This window comes from Geotrypetes seraphini, chromosome 9, assembly GCF_902459505.1.
Source record: "Geotrypetes seraphini chromosome 9, aGeoSer1.1, whole genome shotgun sequence".
Taxonomy (NCBI): Eukaryota; Metazoa; Chordata; class Amphibia; order Gymnophiona; family Dermophiidae; genus Geotrypetes; species Geotrypetes seraphini.
The window spans coordinates 65,599,193-65,627,084 of NC_047092.1; the positions used below are offsets into that span (position 1 = coordinate 65,599,193).

General features: G+C 43.1%; 1 protein-coding gene across 1 annotated transcript in view; it reads right to left on the reverse strand.

Moving 5' to 3' along the window:
- Positions 1-347: 347 nt before the first annotated feature.
- The window catches only part of DBX2 (developing brain homeobox 2), a 58,529-nt gene continuing 30,984 nt past the window's right edge, over positions 348-27,892 (reverse strand). The window contains exons 2-4 of the mRNA XM_033959378.1: positions 26,288-26,383; positions 2,023-2,210; positions 348-674 (exon numbers count right to left, since the gene is read on the reverse strand). Of these exons, the coding sequence (XP_033815269.1) occupies positions 375-674; positions 2,023-2,210; positions 26,288-26,383 (584 nt within the window). The 3' untranslated portion in view covers positions 348-374. The remainder of the gene's footprint in view (positions 675-2,022; positions 2,211-26,287; positions 26,384-27,892) is intronic.

A 27,892-nucleotide genomic window follows, 5' to 3' on the forward strand; every position in this document is an offset into this window, starting at 1 on the left:
ATTTACTCTTAGCCTGTACTTATATAATCTAGATATAGGCATGTACACCTGCTTAAGAGCAGGTATAGATGTCCATGTCTGCAATCTGGGTGTGATTTCTGATGCTTATGGTAGTATTTTATAAAGACACATAGGCGTCTACATGTCTATACAAAACTGGGCCTAAGTAGGTGCCTTATTGACCTCTTAAACTAGATACTCCCTTTTAAAATTACGGTCCACATGTGTAAGATTGTAATGACTGAGAGATACGGATTTATATTGAAGAATGCATAAACTCTGAGTATCCCCTGTTTTAGTTTATTATCTCAGAATTCATAAAACTCTATTATTAACTCATGCTGCAGTAATGAATCCTTCGGATTCCACTTATTTTATTCAGGATATAAACACAGTGCATTATGACTCAGAAGAAGATCTGTTTTTAAAGGTGACTGTACTGTACTGCCGTAGTTCAGTCTTTCTGGGAACTCTGATGCATTATCCTTCCTCTTGGACCTGGATTGTTGTTTCAATGTTTCATTTACCACCAGACATGGTGATGAAAAGCCTGGAGATGATCTTGAGAGCTTTTTTTCCTGAAATCCTTCCTCCTGCATGCACCTGTGTGAAAGCACTTCTTTTTCTTTGGAGTTCCTCCACTTCATCCTTCTATTTTGGAACCAAATTTTCACCTGTTGGCAAAATTAGAAATATTGGGTTTTCTTCTACATAATTGCTTGAACACGACATTATCTTTTGCTTCAAGTATACAAATCCTGCTACCAAATAACTACTAAGGAACGCTGGATCACAATTCAGTATTTTTTTCTCTCTCTTTACATTCTGGTCACTGAAGGCTTTTTTATGACCAGATCTTCAGCACTGAGCCATATTTGAATAATAGCACTGAATATCCCCGTATTCGGCAACTGCCAGGGTTATCTGGGTACTGGCAATTTTCAGATTGGTACCCAGATAACTCTCCGGCTTTTCTACTGTCCTAACTTTGGGGTCCTTATACTAAGGCGCGCTAACCGATTTAGCGTGCAGTAAATGTTAATACACCCATTATATTCTATGGACACGTTAGCATTTAAAACACCTTAGTAAAAGGACCCCTTTATCTGCAAAGTTGCCCTGTTAGAGGACTGAAAATTGCACGCTTCTTAGCTTTTATAAAATCTGGGTGCCTCTAGATAAATTTTGTAGCAAAATATAATTGGTATAATCTTTATTCACATTCTAGTATCCTAATATATGTTGCTCACAGCTTGTTCATAATATTAAATTTCTTGTTAAGCACTCATGTTTAAGCTTATATGTTTTTAAAACAGTAACATGTATTGGTTCTTTACTACCTTTGTCACATTTAAAAATCAATAAAGTTTCTTGGGGGAAAAAAAGAGGACTGAAAATCACCTCCAACTTTGTAAAAGCCCAGCGTATGTTTTTCAATTTTTTTATTCATAATTCAAAGTGGAGATTTGTGTGTGAATGTCAAAATGGAAACTGAGCATTAGCAACAATCATCATCATAGATTTTTTTTTTTTTTTTAAACACCACTATTTTTCTTTAAATATATAAAAATATTCAGCAAAATAGTATACTTCACTCTGTATAAATATATATAAATAAAAAATAAAGCTCTTAACTTCCAATATTGAGCACATCTCTTTGAATGCTATAGTATTTCCCCGATGAAGCTTTGGCAAAATGGGGCTTTTTATTGGTAGTACTGAAAAAATTCCGGAGTGGGTAAACAGTTATACTAGTTACTCTAGCTACTGCAGGGAATCATTACTATAATACTGAAAGTTCGTAAATAGGTGCTAAATAGATGCAAACTAAATGCATCCTCTCTGCAAAATACTTTCTGTGCGGCAACTGTATGGTAACATGGTGGGAATGTCCTTCCCCTAGCAGTTAACACACAGGCTTTGCACTTACATCACATTTGTGTTTGTATTTTAGAAAAAGGGTCTCTTCATCTTACGGTTTCAAAGATGAGATTTTCTTAAAGATCTCCTTCGGAACTGTACCTGTGACTCCTTCAGTCCCAGATTGATGGCGAGCTTTTTTCTGTCTGTTTTGCTAATGTACTTTTGTTTCTGAAACATTTTCTCCAGTGCTTTCCTTTGTTCTTCAGAAAAGACGGCTCTTCTCAAGATACCTCGTCGGGCTTTGGAACTGGAATCTTGGCTCAACAGTGAGAGCACATTTTCTTCTCCTAATAACAATGCATGAAAAGATACTTCAGAATCTAAAGACAGTGCATTAAATTAAACTACCCCTGCACTATATAGACAACCTCTGGATTCCAATCTTTTCTCTTGGATAGTCAATTACAAAAGTGCCCTCTTACTACAGTGTGGTATTTTACCATTACTGAATGTTACTGTAGATCAGGGGTGTCAAAGTCTCTCCTCAAGGGCCGCAATCCAGTCGGGTTTTCAGGATTTCCCCAATGAATATGCATGAGATCTATTTGCATGCACTGCTTTCATTGTATGCTAATAGATCTCAGGCATATTCATTGGGGAAATCCTGAAAACCCGATTGGATTGCGGCCCTTGAGGAGGGATTTTGACACCCCTGCTATAGATGCAAAATTTAATGAATGGTAAGTTCAAAGACTGTGCTATAATTGTTGAGGGTGTTTCCGGAATGCTCCCATATAGCTACCACACAAAAAAGAACTTTACTACATGATAAATCTATTCTCAGTTAGCACTATGAAATATGTGCCCATTTCCCACCCCATAACAGGTTATGCAATTAGTTCATGTGATGCAATCCAAAATTAACCCACGAGTGTGTGTATACAAAAATAAAGTTATTATTATTATTATTATTAATAAATTGATAATAATGTGATGATAACTAAAAAGTGTGCTCATATATAGAGCAGACCATCATGGATCCTCTGATCCCCATGATTCCATCAAGACCGTGCCTCTGAAGAGATTTTTAATCACAACACAGCACATCATAGTTAGGTGCTCATATAGCCCCCCCCTCCCCTTTTTTTTTTTATTAAGCCACGGTAGAGGTTTCTACCACAGCCTGAAGTGCTAAATGCTCCAATGCTGCTCTGACACTCATAAGAATTCTATGAGCATCAGAGCAGCATTGGAGCATTTAGTACCCCGGGCTGTGGGACAATCCTTTACCGCAGCTTAGTAAAAGGGGGAGGGGCTAATGAGGTGAAAGCTTTGCATCGTAATGGGACACCACTAGTCATTTTGGTGGGTTTTTGTATATTTTATATGCATATTTTTGTATCACTATAAATGAGTAGTTAGTGTATGTTAAATTCTGGACAGTTTTTGACATCGTACTTTGCCAATCAACATTGTAGAGATAAGTGCTTTACATTAACAATTTTTTGTGTATATTTTGAATATTATGCGCTATACAAAATGATATTGCATAGGTTATATAAGAGTGTTACTATGCAATATAATGCTCCGATGCTGCTCATAGATTTCCTATGAGTGTCAGACCACATCACCAAGGCATACCTCGACTAACACTGGCTCCCAATTCAAGCAAGAATACTATTTAAATTCTACTGTCTATTATTTAAATCCATAAATGGTGACAGCCCAGCCTACTTGAACAACCGCCTAATCCAAACTACCACAACCAGACACAGGAGAACCCAGACATCATTCACATACCCTCCAATCAGAGACATCAAATGGAAAAAACTGTACGATGGCCTTCTAGCCACACAGGCAGCAAAACTAGACCACCAACTCTCCAATCTACTAATCATGACCCCAGACTACAAAACTTTCAGAAAAGAAATAAAAACCCTGCTATTCAAGAAATCCATGAAGACTAACTAACACCGTATGAAACATTTCAATCCTCTGAAGCAACCCGCTCTACTTTGTAACACTTCTGGACATGTCCAGAAATCCTCTTCTGTAATCTGCCTTGAACCGCAAGGTAATGGCGGAATAAAAATCACTAATGTAATGTAACTATGGTGTGTTGAGATTATATCATTTCAGAGGCATGGTCTTGATGGAATCACCATGTTGATCTCCTCTCTATATATGATCACACTTTTTAGTAATTGTTACATTGTTATCAGTTTATTACACACACTTGTGGGTTAATTTTTGATTACATCCATTCATTAAATTTCCCATGGTGCATAGGAAGGTGCTGTTTACCCCAGTTTTGATTCTGGGTTAGTTCATATGGTAACAGCACAAGCTAATTCACTTGCTAACTGCATTTTAATTACAGGACCCTAAAAATTCTAGATTTTCACTTAACTAATAGTAGTAGTAATACTATAAATAATACAATAATTTAAACCATCTTTGATTTTCAGTACAAAATCTAGGGCCAATCATGTCAGCTTAACAAACAGACAAGCACTGCAATATGATGGTACTCCATATACAAGCATTTCTTAATTGTGTTTTTCATCTGGTCATCTATTTGTAGGTTTTCAACAAATTCAATAACAGCCATCATTCTCTATTAAGAGGGCAGAGCCTGTAAATAGTCAAGGGGCATGGATTTGATATTCCAATTTTCTGTGCTACAACAAACTGATTTACATTTGGATTGTCTTACAGGTAAGTGGGCTAACCCTCAATTTTGCCAAATTGTGGCTATTTGTATCTATGGACAATTAGACTAAGCTAACAGCCAATGAATTTTGAAGATTTTTGCATGTGATTTAATGGGAGTTCCCTTTGGCCACATGGTACTTTCTCTGTCCTAGTGACTTGCTAGAATCATAAGGAGCCACAGTGGAAATTGAACCCAATTCCCTAGATTCCCCAGATGCCAACATTACAAGACTGTTGGCAACCTACAGCAATTCTGAATGACTTAAATTCATTAGTCTGAGAAAGTCCGTTAAAGAATCTCACAAGTGAAATAATAAGAAAGAAAAAAAGATCATGAGAGAAATGCAGTTATTGTGTCATAACCTGTGTGTATATAACAGGGATGTATAATTAATATACATTTGATTGGATAATAACAGACATTCAGCGGGTCATCGCTTGCTCTTCCACTGGGGTGCTAAAAAATTTCCACTGAGTAACCTTCTCCTCCATCGGCAGCAGGAGTTTCATCATTTTCTGAAATTATGCTACTAGTCTTGTGAAAAGAATCTCAAAACTCTTATTAAGGGACTGATCACATGGCCAGGGCCGGCGTTAGGGGGAGCAAACAGGGCAGCTCGGGAGGGTTCCCCTTCTATCTGCACCAGTCTGATGCTGTCCTTACCTTCCGCCACTGACAAATCTATTTTTGCTGCAGGAGGTCTCCGGCCGCGGCAGCTAAATTGAACAGCTGCCTACGGCTCCCTTCCCTGCTTTCCTTGCTCTGGTCCTCCCAGGCGGAAACTGAAAGTTGCGTGCAGAAACCAGAAGTTGCGTCATTGGGGATAGACCGCCGCAGAAAGAAAGCAGGGAGGGGAACTGTAAGCAACGCTTCAGATTGGTTGCCGCGGCTGAAAGTCCCCTGCAGCAAAAATGGATTTTTCAGCGATGGAAGGTAAGATCAACATCAGACCGGCATGGATAGAAGGAGAAAGACATACAGGTGAGGAAATCCCCGTTACTAGTTGTAATGTTTTTTTAAGTAGAAAGGGGGACTTGGGGAGTGAGTTAAAAAGAAGTGCCAGACTGAGTGTGGGAGTAGGTGAAGGGAAGAGCTTATGGGACTGAAAACAGAGGAGGAGGAGGGAGGGAGAAAGGAAGGAAGGAAGGAGGGAGGGAGGGAGGGATCTGAAAGGAGAGAAGTTGGATGGGACGTGGAATGAAGGAAGGGGAAAGATACTTGAAGAGAGGACTGATGGGAAGAGAAAGGAAGAGATTGTGAACCTGGGGAGGGAGGGAAAGATAGTGGGAGAACTGTTGGGAAGATAAAAGGAGAGATGGTGGACCTGTGGATGGAAAGAAGGGAGAGAGGGAGAAATGTTAGGCCTGGGGATGGAAGGGAGAGAGAGAGATGCAACATCTCTCTTTCCATCCAACCCATTGTTCAGCATTAAGAGGGAAGGGAAGAACACAACAATAGAAAAGAGAGGGAGAAAAATGTTGGACCATGGAGAAAAAGGAAGAGAGCTGAACCCATGGGAAAGGGAAAAAATCTATATGTTGGAGACCGGCATAGTGAGGGAAATGGAGCAAGAGAGGAGAAAAAAATGAACAGACACTGGAAAGAGAATTAGTAAAAGATAGACAAAAAGCAGAAAGAGAAACTGCGACCAAGATGATGGAAAAATAAAATGTCCAGACACCAAAGTAGAAAAAAGTGTTTTATTATGAATATATTAATTGGAATATGTTATCTTTGGGATATGTGCATCACAAATATTTTTTATTGTAGTCAGTGGCATGCAGCTGATTTGTGGGGAGGGGCTGGAGCCCACAATAGGTGGATGGGCACCAAATTTTCTCCCTGCTTGAAGCAAAATATAGATACTTGAGCTGGTGGAGATCCCCAAGCCCTGGCAACTGTAGAGCTCTTCCTCCAGTCTGGCAACCAGAAGTCTCCAAACTTTGCAGCTAGTGGCAGTATTCTCAAGCCAGTTTTTTTCATGCATATATAAGAGCCAAGCGGAAGAGGGGGAAGGCAGTGGCTTTGTAATACTGCTGCCAGGTACAGAACTTTGAAAGTTTTGGTCACTGGACCTGAGGAGGGGAAGGATGTGGTCATCAGCTGATGAGGCTTGGGGGATCACCACCAGCTACATCAAGGGAGATGTTCATTTTGAGGAAGCCTAAGCACAAAGTGGGAAGCCCAGTCACTTTTCATGGTTATGCCACTGATTGTGTTCAGTACAAAATGAAGTACTTGCAGAGTTAATTTTTTGGGTTTCCAGTTCAGTTTTGGTATTCATATTTCTATCTCTAATTTGTGATCCATTGTGCTGTATTTGGTGAAGGTCTGTGTGTGTTTTGTGTTTGAAGAAGTCATTTAAAGATAGGTGGGGAAATTGGGAGACGGATAGATAGAAGAGAGCCCCCCCCCCCATCCATAATTTCTGCACTGGGCCCCTTTATGACTAAAACCGGCCCTGATCATGGCAGCAGAAGATGATGTTTTATTAAGATATCTCCTGCTGCCAGAAGAGAAGTAGCTTGTTGGTGCTGCAGCTGAGGTCTGTTAGGGAGTGGAGCCAGAGGTGTGACTGGACAGACTGGGGCAGAGATAGGACATGGGTGGGAAGAGCTGGGTTTGTGGCTCCAAATCTCCGTCTTAAATATCAGGTTCCCTTGGCAGCTCTATAGTATGCCTTTAAAAATAGGGTCAGTTCTATAACTGGGCACCCAAATTTACGTACCCCTTATACTGTGGTGTAGTAAGGATGAGCAGAGCCCAGGACGGTGGCACTCCTTCCCCGCTCTCTTCCCCGCATCCCCTTCCCCATCACCACCACCACGCACACGACCCTTTCTCTTTTCCTGTACCCTTTTAACTTCTCCAGCGGGTCCCAGAAGTGATGTTAGAGAGAGCGCCGATGCCACTGCGGTCAGCAACCTCGTGTTAAGGAAGTAAAAAAGGTATGGGGGAAGGCAAGGCGTGCATGTGCGAGGGATGGAGAGGAGGAAGAGTGCCGCACCTATAGCAAGAGAGTGCCTGTCCCACGCTTTCTTGCATTCAGACACAAAAGAGCAGAGGAGCAGCCTAGTGGTCAGTGCAGTGGACCTAGATTCAAATCCCACTTTAACTCTTTTATTTTGCAATTGTGAGTCCTCCATGAACAGACAAATACCTACTGTACCTTAATATTTAAGCTACCTGCAAGCCTGAAGGCTATTGAAATGGTATACATTCAGGTACAGTAGGTATTTGTCTATCATTGGTATCCAAGTTTCCATGTTTATTAAAAATTTCTTATCCCGCCTTATCAAATTTCAAAGCGGTTTTACATAAGGTTTAAGTAAAACAGGTAAACAATGAAAAATATCCATTCCCACCAGCCCACCTTCAAGCTTCATGGGGGGTATCCTCAAGGTTATGATTGTTTCCAAATGCATTCTCTTTTATCTATTGAAAAATGCCTTGTCCTTCAAGCATGTGGTTTTTCCCCCTCATCCACATTCCCCTTTCTGTCCTGAGCCTGGGTATAGATGCAGAGTAATAGAAAAAAGAAAAAAAAACCCAGAAAGACAATGGGACCACCTCAGAGCCTTCCACAAATACAAATCATCCCACTTCAGAGTGTCAAATATAAGAAAGGAGGATAAAGGGTCTCAGAAACCCATTTGATTCAACACATAAATGTGTACTATCAAGACTAAATGTGTTAGAGTCTCAATAATTGATCCTTATCACCACCTCCTCCTTAATGTTTTGCTTAAACCTTACTGTTACTGTTTTATTATATAATCAACTTTTAATGAGAAATTATAACAGTAAGTATATTCTGAAGTGGGGTGATTTGTATTTGTGGAAGGTTCCAGCTAATTTCACTTCATCATCTTCTTTATCCTGATAGTGAGTCACCTCAGAGCCCCCAAGTTTTGCATTGAAGAACATAGCTGAATATTGCACTTAATGGCATAAGGCAAACTAACTAAAGCTCTCTTATACTAAGATGCAGTAGAGATTTCTACCGCGGATCAGAACATTAAATGGTTGGAGCAGTATCAGAGCATTTAGCGCGCAGAGCCGTGGTAAAAACCTCTACCGCAGCTTAGTAAAACGGGAGTAAGTGAAACCATATAGACTGGATAGACCACACAGATCTTTATATGCCATCATTTACTATATTACTAACTTTTTTAGTTGCACCAATGATGAACTCTCTTGAGGCCTTATTGCAAGGAGTTGTATAGCATTGCAGGCTTTATCCTCACTATCTCAAGAAGGCATTGAGGGCCAGATTCTGTAATTGGTGCCTTAAAAAAAATAAGCAGCTATTGCATGGCAATCAAACTTAGGCGCCCATTACAGATTCGCGCTTAGCAGCGCCTAACTTAAAAATAAGGCACTTGTAATGTAGGTCAGGGTTTTAAAGGCCTACATTATAGGTGCCTAAGGGCTAGATTCACTAAGGGCATGGATCGGTTCCGATTCATGAGAGAAATGATCTGATCCGTGTCTGGGGGACTGGTTCACGAATCACCCGCATGCAAATGAGGGCGATCAGAATCATGCCCCCAACAGACTGAATCGGATCACTGAACAGCGATCCTTGAGCATGCATAGACCATCTGTAGATGGTCTAAACTAAATTAAACTAAACCTTAGGTTTGTATACCGCACCATCTCCACAGTCGTAGAGCTCGACACAGTTTACAGGAATTGGGATGAGAAAGGAACTCCAAGGAAAGAATGAAAGAAGATCAGAGGAAAGAAGAATGGTTAGAGGACTAGGATATCAAAGAAGGAGGGAGTGTTACATTTTTGAGAATAGCCAGGTTTTCAGATGTTTACGGAATAGTTGGAGAGAGCTCAGGTTCCGAAGAGGGGAGGTAAGGTTATTCCAGAGCTCGGTGAATCTGAAGGGGAGAGAAGTCCCTAGCTTTCCTGGATGGGAAATGCCTTTTAATGAGGGGAAGGATAGTTTAAATTTTTGGGTAGGTCTGGTGGTATTAAGATTTGAGGAGTTCCAAAAAGTGGAATAAAGGGAGGAAGGATGCCGTGAAGGATCTTGAAAGTTAGGCAGATGGTCTGCGCATGTGCTGGCCCTCTGTTCTCGGCAGAGCAGGAAATTTCTTTTTTTTTCTTCCCAAGCCCGTGGTTTTAACCTGCTTTAAGCTCACGGGTTAAAACCATGGGCTTGCACTGCAGGGAAGGGTGGGAGAGTCGGGGCCTGCAGGAGTTCGGGGCAGAGAGAAGGGCGGCAGAAGGCAGGGCAGTCGGAAAGGAACTGAGCGACTGGTCCTCAACAGTTGCTTGTTTGTGATTGGCCAGCCCAGTTGGTGTTGCAGGTTTTTTGTTAGTGAATCGCTGCCTGCCATCATTTGAATGCCGTTCCACCTCATTTGCATGCGTGGATCAGAGGATGATCGGGACACAGGTTAGTGAATCAGGTTGGAGGGAAATCATGTCACAAAGGGGTCGCAAACCGATCCTCTGATCTCCATCCTTTCCTTGGAGTTCCTTTCTCATCCCAATTCCTGTAAACCGTGCCGAGCTCTATGACTGTGGAGATGGTGCGGTATACAAACCTAAGGTTTAGTTTAGTTTAGTTTAATTTAGACCATCTACAGATGGTCTACGCATGCTCAAATCGGTCAAATGTCAGTCCTTGAGGGCCACAATCCAATCAGGTTTCTAGGATTTGCCCAATGAATATGCATGAGGTCTATTTGCATGCACTGCTTTCATTGTGTTTGTCTTGCGTGTATTTGACAGGTCACCATGCTAATAGATCTCATGCCTATTCATTGGAGAAATCCTGAAAACCTGACTGGATTGTGGCCCTCAAGGACCGATATTTGTCACCCCTGCTGTAGAAAATCGTGCCTAGTGATACCTAAGTCTTTATCTACCCCTAAACATGCCGCTCCTTCTCAGACCCTCGGCGGACACCCATAGCTGCATCGGCAGCACATTTTCACCTCGGGGCAGGCTCCTCCACGGAGCCTCTAGCGAAACCGCCCCCCTCCAATCCGGGCATGTGAGCCAACTCCGCCCCCCGTCGGCGAAACCTTTTCCTTGCCTGTGAGAAAGGCAAGCCCAGAACTGAGCCTGCAATCGGCAGGGGGATTCTCAGTTGCTTTCGGGCCGCTCCTTCTCAGACCCTCGGCGGACACCCATAGCTGCATCGGCAGCACATTTTCACCTCGGGGCAGGCTCCTCCACGGAGCCTCTAGCGAAACCGCCCCCCTCCAATCCGGGCGTGTGAGCCAACTCCGCCCCCCGTCGGCGAAACCTTTTTCTTGCCTGTGAGAAACGGCGCGCAGCCGTTCGGCGCGCCGGCTAAGGCGCACGGCAAAGGCGCGTGCACCTTAGCACGCACCTTTGCGAAGCACCTGAGCGAACAGCACAACTCCAGACCAATGATAAGTACTCCTTAAAACTAGAATTTGCATATTCAGACTGCATGCACATTTATATACTGTATGTTTATTGCCTGCCCAGTACATATAGCCAGCAGGTACAGATTGATTCTGCATGTTCAATAGGTATAATAGGATGTAACCGCATGTATAACCGCTTGCTTAAGAAACATAATAATATACAACTGCGCGTATAACCAACTACTGCATGTACAACCTGTTATTGCAAGAACTGTCCAACTAATGCACGAAGAATTACTTTATGTTACTGCATAACCTACTTGTATAATCAACCACAACTGTCTTTCCTCATAGACAATAGGCCAGAAAATAGGCCCTACTCCTCACAACCAGATCCGCACACCTTAGCTCACAATATGGCAATCTACAATAAACAACAATTACTCTTAGGGATTCTATACCTATTATGCTCTAAATGCTGGGGCAACGAAGACAACCCCCCCCCACCCTATGCACACCTACCCCATCCCCTGGATCAAACCAGTCGAACTACCCAATCCCCCCAACCCCCTCCAACCCCTACTAAACCAACCAAAACAAGATCCTCATCAAATCACAATATTAAACACCACCCGCAAATACCGCAAACCACACAAGAACAAATCCTGCAACAGAAACATAAAAAAGATAACATATTCTGAAATCCCCACAGCAACTAATTACGAAAACATTAAGGGATACCACCTAAACACCCGTTCCGTGAGAAACAAAGCCCACATAATAAATGATTGGATACTACAAACAAAACCTGACCTCCTGTTTCTGACTGAAACATGGATGATCTCTGACACCGACACCATCATGAAAGAAATCCTACCTCAGGGATACAAAATTATCCCTCTATCAAGAAACTGGAAAAAAGGAGGAGGACTAGCGATCATCCTAAAAGACCACTTCGATTACATCAAAACCGATTCCAAATCTTCTGATAACCTTGAAATACTAACGTGCAAAATCACTAATGCGCAGTTAGAAGAATCACTAATCACAACCCTATTCTATATCCCACCCAAAAAATGGTCAAGCGCAAAAGAGGAATTCGCCGAATTCCTTACCCTATCTAACCTAAATGGTTCATACAACTTGCTTCTGGGAGACATAAACACTCACCTAGAACAAACGACAAAACCAGAAATAACTGAAATCGCCAACCTCCTAATGTCACTGGACTTTCCAAACCCTGACGCAGAAATAACCCACGAAAAAGGACACAAACTAGACCTAATCACCTTCTCCCACAAAGAAATAGCCCCCAAAATACAATATCACTCAGGGCCCTGGGAAAAATGTATTTGGTCAGACCACTACATTGGCAAGTTCAATCTACATTGGCTAAAACAAAACACTCAACAAAAACACAAAAACGCCAATATGAACACAGTAACCAGCCGTGGCATCATTAACCCAACCGAATTCTGGACCCACTATGAGTTACAACCCCCAATCAATGAAACTCAGGACTTCCCCACAAAATGGGAAACTTACAGCAAAGAACTCTTAAACAAAATTGCACCATATAAAACCTACAAAAAGAAAAATAGACCACCAAATGAATGGTATGACGGGGAACTACTAACCACCAAACAGGAACTAAGAAAATTGGAAAGAATCTGGCAAAAAACAAACAATGAGTCAGACAAGACAAAATGGAAACAAAAAATGAAAATATACAAAAATATGATCAAAGAAAAACGCACTAAGCATTATGCGAAAAAAATTGGTACTTCAAAAATAAACAGCAAAGAATTATTCAAACTAGTAAAAACCATAACCGACACAACACAAATACTGAAAAAGGACACTGAGCCCACTCCATCGGCACAAACCCTAGCCAATTTCTTTCAAAATAAAATCACAGAGCTAAGAGCAACACTACCCACGACCACAACAAATGCTCCTCAATTCCTGGAACCCCACGACCAAGACACCAAGGTAGACATGATATGGGACCACCTTGAATACCCAAAATGGCAGCAATTCCTGAATTTATTTAACAAGTACACCAAATCTAACTGCCTACTTGATGCATGTCCCCCTAAAATCATGACAGTTGCCCCCCTAGAATTTAAAAAGGAACTTTTTGCATGGCTAACATCCACCCTTACAAGCGGAACATTAAACAAAAAAATGGGTCACATATTAATCACCCCAATCCCCAAAGACCAGAAAGCCTCCTCAACCTTGATAACCAATTTCAGACCCATAGCAAGCATTCCCCTCTTCACAAAGATACAGGAAGGACTGGTCAACCTTCAATTAGTCAACTACCTGGACAAATTTAACCTCCTTAGCGAACACCAATCAGGATTCAGGAAAGGATACAACACTGAAACTGTCCTAGCCTCCTTACTGAACCACCTCTATGATCTCTTCAGTAAAGGCAAAAGCGCACTGATCCTACAATTAGATCTCAGCAGTGCGTTCGATTTGGTAGACCATGAAATCATGCTACTGTGCCTTGAAGCAATGGGAATATCAGGAAAGGCAAAGAAATGGTTCCAAGAATTCCTAACAAACAGATCCTACAGAGTAATTGGCAATGGAAACTACTCCAAACCATGGAAAAACCCATCAGGCGTGCCTCAAGGTTCCCCCCTATCACCCACACTTTTCAATATCTATATCGCCTCCTTAGGCCACCTACTACAAAAATTAAATTTAATACACTACATTTACGCCGACGACATATCCATCCTTATACCCTTAAACGACATCACAAAAGAAATTGTAGATAACCTCTCATACACAATGACCGAAATCAATAAATGGACCAACAACTTCAAACTAAAACTAAACGCAGAGAAAACAAAAGTCTTTCTGGCTAGTCCTAATGACAAAATTACGAATACATCGATAAAAATAAACAACCACGAATACCCAATTTCCAAAAACATAAAAATACTAGGTATCACGCTAGACACTCATCTAACTATGACTGACCACACAAACTCACTAGTCAAAAAATGCTTTTACATGTTATGGAAACTAAGAACCATAAAAAAATACTTTGACCCTACATCATTCAGGTTGCTGGTACAAGCACTGACCCTATCCCTTCTTGATTATTGCAACATCATATATCTGGGCATCCCACAAAAAACAATCAAAAAACTAAGACTCATACAAAACACCGCCGTCCGCCTAATTTTCGGACTAAGAAAAAACGACCACATCAGCCCCTACTATAAAAAACTGCATTGGCTTCCAATAGAAGCGCGAATTATATTCAAATTTGCTTGCACCTGTTTTAAACAAGCCTGGGGAATAGCACCTTCATATCTACAAACACACTTCACCCTACACAACCCCACAAGAACGACCAGGAACAAAAACATCTTTGCATACCCAAAGATTACAGGCTGCAGATACAAAGCCTTCCTGGATAGAACCTTTAAGTTCCAAGCGAACAGACAGCAAATCTGGCTGAAAAACCACATAATCGAACCCAATGTAACTTATAATGCATTCCGCAAAACAATCAAAACTGCCCTATTCGCAAAATACATTGACTAAAACGGTCCCCAACGCCACCAGGTCTCCTCTCCCCATTAAACGCATTTTCTCTCTCTCTACAAACCCCTCATACCTTGATCTCCTCGAACCCAGAACTCCAACTCATGGTTGTTCTAAATCCCTCAGACACTCATTACCCTTAGATCTCCAATCAATTAATACGTAACTTTCGCCTCTAAACTATTGTATTGCATTTAGACTCTTTGTACGATATTGTATTTAGACTTAATGTATAGTATTGTATTTAGACTTAATGTATAGTATTGTTATTCAGACTCATGGTATTGTATAGTATCGTATTGTATGTGGATCTATTGTTTTGTTTTGTATTGTTTTAAAACCTTTAATATTCGCTGAATGTCCAGCCTTCTTACTATGTAAACCGCCTAGAAGTCGTCTGACTGTGGCGGTATAGAAAAATAAAGTTATTATTATTATTATTATTACTTTGGTGTTAGACACTGCTAAGCACTAAGCAATAGGTGCCTATCTTTTGTAGAATCGTGCCTATGAAGATAGCACCTGTTTCCCAATTAATTTTTTTTTCAATTATGAGCTTGATAAAGCTCAGTATTACAGCCAATTTACTAATAAGTCAAGCACCTCATTTTAGGCACCTATTTATTTAAGCACCTAATTTTAGGCGCCTCATAGACTTTTCCCCTGAATGCTTGAGTGTTTGAAATGCAATTGGTAGATGACGACACCAAAATGTACATGTTTAGCCATTAGTGAAGTATGAGGGTGATTTTAAAAGTTTGGTAAAAAAAAGCAAGTTAAACAGCATTGAGAGCTATACATTTGCCCCCTTTTACAAAACTGTGAAAGCGATTTTTAGCACCAGCCAGCACGCTGAATGCTGTGCGCTGCTCTGACACTCATGGGAACGCTATGAGCATCGGAGCAGCACACAGCATTCAGCATGCTGGCCAGCACTAAAAACTGATTTTGCAGTTTTGTAAAAGGTGGGGGGGCGGTTAGTCCAACAAGTTTCCAGTTTTTTCATAAGCTATTTTTCCTATGATATAAAAAACCCAAAACTCGCTAGACTAAGGGCTCCTTTTATCAAGGCGCGCTACGGAGGTTAACGTGTCGGACATTTCATCACACGCTAACCCCCATGGCAGCCTAAAATCCTAACACCTCATCAATGGAGGCGTTATGTACTAGCGCGGCAGGTGGTTTAATGCAAGGTATTTGTAAATACTGCGCCTTTGTAGAAGGACCCCTAAGTGCATAGTCCTCAATGAAGACTAGCCTCCCCTTTTATGATGCCACATTAGGGTTTTTTATCGCTGGTCACAATGGTACAAACTCCAGTGCTCATAGGAATTCTATGAGTGTTAGAGCTTTTACTGCCGCAACCAAAGATTAAAAAACCCTAATGCAGCTTCATAAAAAGGGGGAGGGGTAAGTTGTTTAACTTGAATTTTTTTATCAAACTTTTCAAACCACCTTCATATGTTAAATTTCTGTTAATTTCCTCAATAAAGTACAGATATTGAAGGTTCATTTAATAAAATACTGCTAGATTTTTTGCATAAAATGTCTTTTATCAATTTATCATTACTGAATGTGAAAACAAACGTTATAACTATAATACGAAGAAATTTGCTCCATTAAGTAAAAATAATAGCAAATTTTAATCAGTGGCTTTGAGCAACCCCAGGATGGGCTTTTTTTTTTAAAAAAAAAATTTAACTATTTTGAAAAATTTTAACTATTTTCTGATCAAGCACAGTCAAATTCATGTGAAATACCTCAATTCACACAGTTTTTCCAGCTTTAGGTTTTTCTGGACAACCCTGCTGTCTAAGCATTTAGAGCTATATTCTACAAATGACGACGTTATTGGCGGAATCACAGCTATGTGAAAGGCAGGCGCCAGAAATGTAGCCCAGGGTTTTAAAGGCCTACATTTCTGGCACCTACCTTCCATGAGAATCTCAACCAAAGAAGCACATAAGGATGCCTGAGGCCACTTCCGGCATTAGCCATGCCTGCAATAGCTATAGGCACCCTAAGGCACCTCTTTAGTTGGGACAAAGGTACTCTTTTTGGAAGCATCTAAAGGAGCCTCCATTTTTTAATGATATTTTAATTGGTTTATAATTGGCACAATTACTGTGCCAATTGAACCAATTAAAACTATTAAGTTAGGCAGCAGTAAGGCACCTACCACAGCCTAACTAATGGTGCCATTATGAGAATTTGCTCCTTAGTGCATATTAATTGCTAACGCACACTAGTGCAGTTAGCGCCCTTGATGAATTCCCCCTTTAAGCTTGCTGAGTGCTGCAATTGTCCAGATAGCAGAGCTATCAAATAAAATTAGGACAGCAAGCTGTCTGGCCTAACTTTGGGTCTTTCTCGCACACTAAATCCATTTCTTCCCACAGCTGGAAAATGGCTGATTTCTGGCCACATGTTAATGTTGCTGTTAGCTTGTGGCTCACGCAGCTGGGTCCTACATAAATTCAGTCGCCGGGGGGCGTGGCCGTGCTGAGAGCAGGGAAGACGTACTTTCTTTGAGCTCCGCTGTCTTCCCTCTGCTTCAGCCTCCCTGCACTAAAATCGGCGACTACTATCTCACCTCAGCACCCCTTCTCAGTCTAGGAGGGCTTATGGACAGGTTTGTGCAGAAAGGTGGTGTGGAAATGGCAACTAAATCGGGTAAGAAGGAGCGTGGCAGCTTGAAGCCGGGGCCTGGTGGTGAAGGGAAAATGGCGGGGGCGGCCGATGCAGTTGATCCTGTGAGCGATGATATGATCGCTCGTTTAACTGAGGCGGTGGTGGCTGCTCTAGGAACCCGACTGGATAAAGTGCATGATACTTTAGCGACGCTTACCACCACTGTAGCTGATTTCACCGCTCGAGTCACTGAAGTGGAACAACGAGTTAGCTCTGCGGAGGACTCCCTGGTCTCAGTGCAGGAGGAGCTTCAGCGTTTGCAGAGCAAAGTGAACCGCTGTGAGGAGAAAATGGAGGATCTGGAGAATCGCTCCAGAAGGAACAACTTGCATCTAGTTGGCATACCCGAATCGGTACTGGATGCGGATCTACTTGCCACGCTGGAAAAATGGCTGTCGTCTGAGCTGCTGGTTGCACATGGCCTGGGCCCTCTGCGCATTGAGTGAGCACATCGGTTGGGCAGGAGGCAGGAGGGCTCCACCAGGCCTCGGGTGGTGATTATTCGCATCCTTAACTTTGCCATTACAGACTTGCTGTTAAAGAACTACCTGCATAAACAGGATCTTCAGTTCCAGAATCAGCGTGTCCTGCTCTTCCAGGATTATTCTGCACAGGTGGCATCTCTCCGCCGGAGCTTCTCGTCTGTTTGTACGCACCTCACGGAAAAAAAAGTTGCGCTTCACACTGCAATTTCCTGCCAGGCTCCGGGTGCTCTACAATGGCCAGCCATTCTTGTTCGACACCAGCGCTGCAGCACGGGCTCAAGTGCTTCTATGGTTCCCTGATCTGGCGCCCAGCACTTGAAGAGTGGTGACTCTTCCTTGTGGCTTTCTGCATGCTTGAGTGGGGGTCCCTGTGGAGAGTGGCTTTCCCCTCTGCGGGGAAATCTTGGATTTTATTTACTGACTGCGTTGGATACAGCCCTTGTATGAGGGTTTTCTTTGTTTTTCTATAGCTCATGTTCTCTTTGACTTTGCTTGGTACTGTGTATGCCTTTTGCCCGAATGTGCTATGGCATACTTGGTTTATCTTACTGCACACTTTGAAAGAGGGGTTGCTGCTGTTGTTATTCTAACCCTTCTTTCTTTTTTCTTTTCTTCTCTATAATGGGTGCGGGGCTGTTGTGTGGGAGGTTGGGGAGGGGGGGACTTGGGCCTTTTAGTGTCCCTTCTCTGGAGTGGTGGTCTTTGGGGTTTGGGGGGGCCTGGGAGGGGGGAGTTGGGGTTGGGGGGGAGTGGGGAGGGGGGTTTGGATCTGTGTGGATGCTGGGAAGCTGAGTTTGTGTGAGTTCTGATGTTTGGCTGCCGGGAGGAGGGCTGGGACTCTCGGCAGGAATTTTCTGTTTTTATGCTGCGCTGGTATCTTTGGTTTCTTTTGTTGGATGACACCTAAGCGGGGTGTGCGCTGTGTGACGTGGAATGTGTCTGGTATTAATTCCCCGATTAAGAGAACCAAGATTTTACAACACTTGGCTCGACATCAGGCTGACATTGTGGGACTGCAGGAGACTAAGCTTACTGAGAAAGAACATGGTAAGCTGCGACAGTCCTGGGTGGGTCAATGTTATTTTGCCTCTTCTCCAAAGGCTAAGGCAGGGATGGCTTTGCTGATACATAAATCGCTGCCTTTTGTCATGTCCGGGGTAATTTCTGATCCGGAGGGTCACTATGTAATGGTTCAGGGCACCCTTTATCAGCAACCTGTCCTTTTCATGTCTGTGTATGCCCCTAACAGTGCTCAATGGTCCTTTTATTAAAAGCTCTTGGGGGTCTTACTGTCCCTGCCCCAGATTCCTGTGGCCCACAAAATTTTCCTGGGGGACTTTAACTCTATTTTGGATCCTGTACTGGATTCCACCAGGGGGTCCGCCGGGTCCTCCCGGAGATCGGATAATGGGCTTAATACCTGGTTGAATGCCTTAGATCTGGTAGATGTTTGGAGAACACTCCATCCTGGAGAGCGGGATTTTACTCATACCTCTAGGGTGCATGATTCATCTTCTAGAATCGACTATATTTTTCTTTCGCGTTCCTCCTTTTTTGCAGTTCATAGGACTGAGATTGGAGCGGTGGTTCTCTCTGACCACACTCTGGTATGGATGGATGTCAGTCTCGTGGATGGACCCCCTGGTGGTGGAGGGCCCTGGCGTTTTCCGGTGGGGCTTTACTCTGACCCTGATTTCAAACCATATTTAGAGAAACAGTGACGGGATTATGTTGAGTTCAATGGGGTACATGCAGGTGATAGTGTTCTCTTTTGGGAGGCTGCCAAGGTGGTGATTCGTGGGGCAGTGTTAGCTTACTGTGCCCGCCGGAAAAAAATGATGGCGGCTAAGATTTTGGCTCTTGAACGTAGAGTACGGGAGAGTAGACTTTTAGTACTTCATTCCCCCACTGTGTCTCATAAGCATGCTTTTCAGGTGGCACAGTCAGCGCTCCATGCCCTTTTACATGAACGAGCCCAAAAATCCCTCTTTTATTACAAATATCGGTTACACCGCTTTGGTAATTGACCAGGCAGAACGTTGGCCCAGCTGACAAGGGCGTGGAGGGGTTCCTCCTCCATCACCTCTCTTAGAGACACCAGGGAACGGCTGGTGACAGCTCAGTCTCATTTTGAAAAGCTTTTTGTCACCTTCTATAGCTCCCTTTACACAGCGGAGGTGGTGGACCAGGACTCTCTGATTCAGGCCTATCTAGACTCTCTGCCCTTGCCTCGGCTCTCGGATACCGACCGTGTGAGTCTGGCCTCTCCTATTACTAGGGAGGAGGTTTTAGGGGTTATTAAAAACTTACCTCTTTGTAAATCTCCGGGTCCGGATAGATTCAGTGGGGAATTCTATCGTCTTCTGCACGGCTATGTGGCTGATCCACTGAGACAGTATTATGAGCAGGCGGTGGATGGGGGTTCCTTCCCCCCTTGTTCGAACCAGGCATTAATTACCGTACTGCCTAAACTGGGTAAGGACCATCTTTTGGTAGAGTCTTATCAGCCTATTTCACTCATCAACGTTGATCTTAAAATCTTAGCCCAGATCTTGGCTAATCGTCTGGCTCTGCTTGTTCCTTCTTTAGTGGGGGTAGATCAGGTGGGCTTTGTGAGAGGTCGTCAGGCGGGCCATAATGTCCGGAAGCTCTTGCTCGCTTTGGCTCATTGTGATTCTCGGAGGTTGCCTGCCTTGGCTATTAGCTTTGACTCCGAAAAGGCCTTTGATAGGGTCGAGTGGGCCTTTCTTTTTCCGTTGCTACAACGATACGGGGTAGGTGGGTTCTATATGAGGGCTGTCCGTGCCCTCTATTCTAATCCTGCGGCTGCTGTGCTGATCAATGGGGCTGCTTCTCCGGTTTTCTCATTGCAGCGGGGCACTCGGCAGGGGTGCCCCCTGTCTCCTTTGCTTTATATATTATTTTTGGAGCCTTTATTACTCCGCATTCGTACTCATCCCATGCTCACTGGAGTGGAGGTGGGAACTTCCTCTTTACGTTGTATGGCTTTTGCGGATGATATTATGGTTATTTTAACTGATCCGGTCACAAATCTTTCTGTTTTGTTGGAGTTGTTCCAGAAGTTTGGGGAGATTTCGGGTCTTAAACTCAATGTGTCCAAATCGGAAGCACTCCCTCTCCATTTACACATATCTCATATGTGGTCCGATTTCTCCCTGAAGGAGGCCTCCTTGTAGGTGAAATATCTGAGGGTTTTGATACCTTCCTCCTTGGCGCGCCTCTATGAGCTTAATGTGCGGCCTTTGCTTCGGAGCTCTGTCGAGAGTCTATGCTTGTGGGGTGCTCTGCCGGTCTCCCTTGTGGGACGCATCTTTTTATACAATATGATGATCGTTCCTCGGTGGCTCTATTTGTTACAGACTTTACCAATTTGGCTCCGCTGTAGGGATTTGGAGGAGCTCTATAGTGCCCTGCGGGTTTTTCTATGGAGGGGATGGAGGCCTCGCTTGCCCCTGCGCATTTTGATGCTGCCGGAGGCGCAAGGGGGATTCGGTCTCTTAGATCTCCGAACATATAATTTGGCGTGTGGCCTGCGACAGGTTCGAGACTGGTGCCTGGAGAGTTCCTCCTTTCTGACCTTTTCGGTGGAGAGGGATTTTTTGTGTCCTGTTTCTGGATTATTTTTGTTACATGCACCCTCCGCTCAGTTGGATCCAGCTTTACGGGGGCATGTGGTTTGGTCTTATATGAGACTAGTTTGGCGGATGCTTTGTAAACAATTGGGTGTTAATTATAGTATATCTCCTCTGTTGCCTATCGTGGGAAACCTACAATCTAGTCCGCGCAGCGACAATCGAGTTTTCCAGTATTGGCATGCACATGGGGTTCGTAGGGTGGGGGATGCTCTTACTGACCAAGGGACTCTTCTTTCTTCTGCCGAGCTGGCGTCTTTATATGGACTGGACCAAGTGGATGCTTTTGGTTATTATATTCTCAGTCTTGGTGGGACCTCCTTGCGTGCTTCGGGGCATGGAGCGCTGACTTGGGGAGCACTATTCCATCCACCTTGATTTCCCACTGTTTTGTCTCTCTGCGAACCTTCTCCTTTAACATGCTCCATAGGGAACAGGAATATAAATTTCTTCACCGAACCTTTATCTCACCACAGAGGGCTTATCGGGCGGGATTTGCTGCTCATGCCTGTTGTCCCTGTGAACCCTGCCACTCTAGGTCATATGTTCTGGGCTTGTCCCCTAGTACAGGCCTTTTGGAAGCAAGTGTGGGCTTTTCTGTCCTCTTTGTTTCCTTCGTTGCCTGCATGTACCCCTAACATTGCCCTATTTTATGATGGCGCTGCTCTTACCCGATGCTCTGTTGGGCAGTGGTTGTTGGTATTCAAAGCTCTTCTTATGGCTAAGAAGGCCATTTTGATATTCTGGAGGGCACAGCATGCTCCTTCCTTCTCTCAGTGGCATTTATCACTCTTTGACCTGGCTCTTTTGGAACGGAGGGCAGTGGGGACGCATGTGGAAAGCCTTTGGACTAAATTTCAGGATGTATGGGAGGGGTACTGGTTGTCTCTTCCGCATCGAGAGAGGAGTATGCTGTTAAATTGTTAATCTATTGGGGTGTGCATTCCTATGGGGAGGTTCGGTGTGGCCTCTACCAGTGATTGGTTTGTCCTTGGAGGTTTCTCTTTTCTCCTTTCTTTTTCTTTCTTGTTCTGGACGGGGAGTTTTGCTTTCTTTTCTCCTTTTATTCTCCTTTACTTTTCTAGGATATGCTTTTGTTTGGCTTTGTATTTTTCTTTCTTTTTCCAGTATTGACCAATTCCCACACAGGTCTGGGAGGGGGGGGGATGGGAGGGTTGGGTTGTTTGGTTGTTGGTTTTCCATATCTGTACTCTGTTCTTGGGCTGCCCTGTTTACTGTGGGGGAGGGTGGTTTGGGGTTATTATAAACTTATGTATTGGGCTTATGCTACCATCTTGACATCTGCTCCCTCTTGCATTGTTCCTTTCTGTCTGTAATTTGCCCCGAATGGGGTGGATGGTGTGGATATGCGGATGTATTTTTGTTCTTTTCTGTTTTGTGTGCTGTTGATTTTGCCCAATAAAGAAATATTAAACATTAAAAAAAAATTCAGTCGCTGAACTTGGTAGTGTGTAGTCTTTGCTCTCCACCCGCGTCCTTTTCCTCTTGAGATAGAACTGGTTGAAACATGATCTGTGTTGAGGAAACAGAGTTTGGATCTATTGCACATTTATGATTGACTTGGATTTTAAATGGTGGTTTTTTTGGTTTTGATTCTTGCAATTTTGATTTTCACTGTGGATTTATTGGGGAACTGATCACACACACATGTTTTTTTGCCAGCTGGTTGAGGACTTCATTGTTTGCTAAAACGTTCGTACTCCCTACCTAGAGAACTGTGAGAGTCTACAAGAACTGAGATAAGTGATTTTTTCTTATATGTTTTAGACCTTTTAGACACATTACATTAGTGATATTTTGAATAATGGAGGCAGGTAGGGCAATTAGTTGAACTTTCTTCAGCCTCCCTGTGGCTACTTGATTTGTTCACGTCACCGAGCACATTTATATTTATTGTATTTTTTATGAAATTCTCTAGTATCATAGTTTATATTGTCTGTGAGAATTTTGTTCTATACTATATATTCTCTCTGATTGACTTTTTGGATTAATAAATGAGTCCTTACCGCCACCTATTTGTAGCTGTTAATGGCTCACACATTTATCACGTGCTAATCAGTAAGCACATCAGCGCTAACTCCATTCCCAGATACGCCCCGTCCACAAAAGAAAATAATATTTTTAGTGTGTGGTGTGCATGTGCAGAGTACAAAATTACCTTAGAACAACTCAGTGCACAGTGGTGTAGTAAGGGGGGGCTGCCTAGGAAGTGACATCAGAGGAAGAGCCGACGCTGGCACTGCAGCAGCTTGGGGATTGCTACTCGTGCCAGGAATGTTACAGAAGTATAAAAGAAGGGAAGCAACACGCGCATGGCAGGAGGGGGCGGGGAAGGAGTGTGTGGAGGTAGGGGGCGGAGTAGAGGAAGAGGAGGGGCACCACGGACACCTCTCACCCTCGCTACACCACTGTCAGTGCATCCTGTGGTAAGTACCTGCAAGCTGTGGTAAGCATATACTAAAGTTTACCACAGCTTAGTAAAAGAAATCATTTATTTAGGTGCAGTTTTCTTTTACTTTATTGTAAACCACACAGAACTGTGAGGTTGTTGCGGTGTACAAGCACATTATTGTGTTATGTTATGTTATTAGTGTTCCGACTATCACTGTTCTCCAGAGATCTGCATGTTCTGCCCTTGCTTCACCCATGCAGTACCCCAGCACATTCCAGTTAATGTCGGGGCAGTCGGTAATATTTAGTGGCTAATATCGGTACTATAATTATGGATAACAGCCTTTGATTTTTGCAGTGTTTTCATGCAATTTGTATTTTATTAAAGGATGATTTTATGTGTTGTGCATTTTTATTTGGCAATTGTCATTTTAGAGTATTGTGATTTGATTTTAAGTTCATATTATATATGGGCTCCTTTTACAAAGCCGCAGTAGCGGCTGCTGCTGTGGTAATCACTCCGACGCCCATAGAGATGTGATGGGCATCAGAGCATTTGCTGTGCGGCAGCCACTACCGTTGTTTTGTAAAAGTGTGGGGGGGGCATGTTTTTTTAATAAAGGGATAGAACATTTTTAAACAAATAAATTCATTATCCCTCCTCCTTTACAAAGCCGTGCTAGCATTTTTAGCATCGGCCACAGCGGTAACAGCTCCGACGCTCTTAGGAATTCTATGAGTCGGAGCTGTTACCGTGGTGGCCGGTGCTAGAAACTCTAGTGCAACTTTGTAAAGGATGGGGTATATTAGTAGTAGACTACAGGGACCTTACACCTAGTAGCCCACCTGAGGAGTTTGTCATATGTGTAATATTATTATTACCTTAAACAATAGAAGATAGAATGAAACTAAGTATGAAATTATACTAAAAGGTGAATAACAGATGAACATGTATATCATGTTCCATGTAATATTGCATTAATTTGAGCATGGACTTTCTTTTTTTAAGAATATGTGGCCTTTCCTCGTGTATGGTGATAAATGTCTCCTTAATCTGTGCAACAATCTTCATTTGCTTTCCTGGTAGACCACCTTGAAGGAGCGAGTAAAGGGTTTAGTCACGGTTTCTATTTTACCCATTTGAATTCAATACATTCTAGTTAAATGGACAATTAATAGGTCACTTCCAAAATAGTAACATATCAGTCCTGGTTAATAAACAATCCCCACAGTTGATAATAGGCTGTATGTATTCAGCAAGCTGCTGTATACACTGAGCTCATCCACTAAATCCCCTTTCAGGTAGACATAGTTATATGGGAAGATGAGCTAGAATGAGTCTATAAAAGTCAATTTCATTCACTGCTTTAGTTTTCAGTCAAGTGTTTTAAATGGTGTGCAGAATTCCACTCGGGATGCGAGACAGGAGAAAAGACTGACACACAGAGCTTTGCTTTATGGCCATACAAAAGGGCAACTGACCCTTGTCCGGGCCTTTTCATTTGAAAATGGTTCCTAAAGTTCATCTGCACAGTGAAAAATTGTGATGGGGTCGCGTGTGGATGAGTAAAGTGAAAGTGGCGATTGGTCATGGTGCTGTCACCCATTGTAACGGAGCCTGGGCCATGTAAAATGCTCTGTGGGAAAGTGTCAGCCCCCTGAAGAGGCGCTCAGAAACTTGCAACTCATTAAGCTGCCAGCATTTGCTGCCTCACTTGTCAAGAATCATTCTGCTTAGCAACTACTCTTCTGAAACATTCTTGAAACACATGCACAAAGTCAGCACGAAGCCACGTAGCACTTTTTATTTTTAATATAAACATACGCTATGAAATCCAGGGAGCTCAACTTTGTTACGAGAAATGCTTGCAATTTTAAACCAGACAAAAAGAGACCGAAATACATAATTGCCAATTCTACTTAATGGTCTCACCTCCTGTTTTTTACTCATATATTTTTTAAACTCTGGGCTCTGAATTTTAGATCAATGCATAGATTTTAATTATTTTAACCAATACAAGAAAATATATTATAGGTATTGAGTCTCACAATAGGAACTACATTGCATCCAACACCTATCACATTTCATTAAATTTATTTGCAGTGTGTTTTAATCTGAAAATAAACCATGCAATTAATGAAATCTTCTAATCTAAAGTTAAATATTTTTTTCATCTCTGCTTTTAGTATCCTTGAAATATGCTACTCCAGCCCTTGTGCACCACAAACAGGTCTTAGCTGGAGAATAAAACAGTTGTACTCCTTCATAATGATGCTTTGCAAAAAGCAAAAACAAGGAGCTTTCTTTCGCGAGCTGGTGCAGGGACCTAGGTGACATTGGAAAGCTTTCACAGTTTCTTGATGTGCTTAAGTTTGATGAATCTTTGAATGCCTGCTGAATGGGACCGCAGTGATTTTACTTAGGAATTAGCTCCTTGCCATTGCATCACCAATTAGTTTTCCAGAACACATTAAACCCTGCTGCCTTGGCTTACAGAATAACTCAAGCATTACTGATGAAGCATAAAAACTTACTTGAAAAAGCAGTGGGGGAGGCAGGGTGCGGACAGGACCCACCGCAGCACACTGAGTAGAATGATGGGGTTCTCAGAAAGAGATGCTTGGAAATAGCTGCGGATAAGACATTGATTTTATTGGTTAGCCTTGTGTTTTCAGTTCATCTTGATGAAAACATTCTCACAAAAGTCAACTAATTAGCTAATTATTAACAATTAGATTTGTATCCCATGGGCTATTTTGTACATCATGATTATTTAAATTAAACTAGGAATAATATGCTCAATTAAATGTTTTATTATTTTGTCTGGTACATATGAAGAAAATTCTTGTTATTTTTATATAGCCAGGTTAATTATGGTATTGAGTTATTAAGGAGACTCAAATATTTACAAAACTGCTCAGGCATCCTGTGGTAAGTCCCAGATGTGTGTGCACTACCTGCACACTAAAATATTTTTTATGTTTTGGTTGAGTTGGCATGTCTGGGGGCAGGAAGTAGGTATGTCTGTGCTAATCAGCACATCTATATTCCTGAACACTAAGGGGCTGATTCTTGAACTGTGCATCCCGATTTCCAATTTTAGGCAACCAATCGGGATGTACAATTTTAGAAAAAATGCTGTTGAGGAAAGACACCTATGAGGAAGGCTTCTGTGGTGCATCTCTGGTGATGCGTAGGTATGTTTAAGCACACCCATTGTAGGACATGGGAGTAGTTTTACCCTGAAGTGGCCTTGGGAGGGCTTAAGCATCGGTACACGTCTCTGTAGATGGGAGACAGATGCTATCTAATCTAATCTTCCATTTGTGTGTCACACAAACCTGTGCAGGCTCTAGGCAACATACAGTGAAAGGAAAGAGAGGGGAAAGGCAGGGGAGGACTGAAGGAAAGGCTTGAGAGAAGGGGGGGATCGGAGGAGCATATGGAATTAATTGTCGAAGAGAAGAGTTTTCAGCTTCTTCCAAAATAAGGTGTACCTAGTAAAATGCTGGCCTACATTTAAGGAGTCTGTCTGGGAGTGCAGACTAGAGAGCTGCACGGGAACGGGGACGACGGGAATCCCGCGGGACCCGCGGGCATCCCGCGGGTTCCCCCTTTGGGTCACGGGGATCCCGTGGGGACGCCCCCTAGGGTCGTGGGGATCCCATGGGGACGCCCCCTAGGGTCGCGGGGATCCCGTGGGGACGCCTCCGAGGGTCGCGGGGTACCTGCGGGGCTGGATGTACTCAGTCGCGCGGCTCTTCTCCCTACCTTCTCTGCTTGCAGCACAGAGCCGAACAGAAGTCTTCCCGACATCAGCGCTGACGTCGGAGGGGAGGGAGGGCTTAAACAAAGCTGGATGTACTCAGTCGCGCGGCTCTTCTCCCTACCTTCTCTGCTTGCAGCACAGAGCCGAACGGAAGTCTTCCCGACATCAGCGCTGACGTCGGAGGGGAGGGAGGGCTTAAACAAAGCCCTCCCTCCCTCCGACGTCAGCGCTGACGTCGGGAAGACTTCCGTTTGGCTCTGTGCTGCAGGCAGTGCAGGTAAGGAGGAAAGTAGCCTCGCGGTTCGAGTGGCTACCAAGGGAGGGGGCGGTCCGCCCCGCCACACCCCGCCCCGGTTGCAGCACAGCCGGC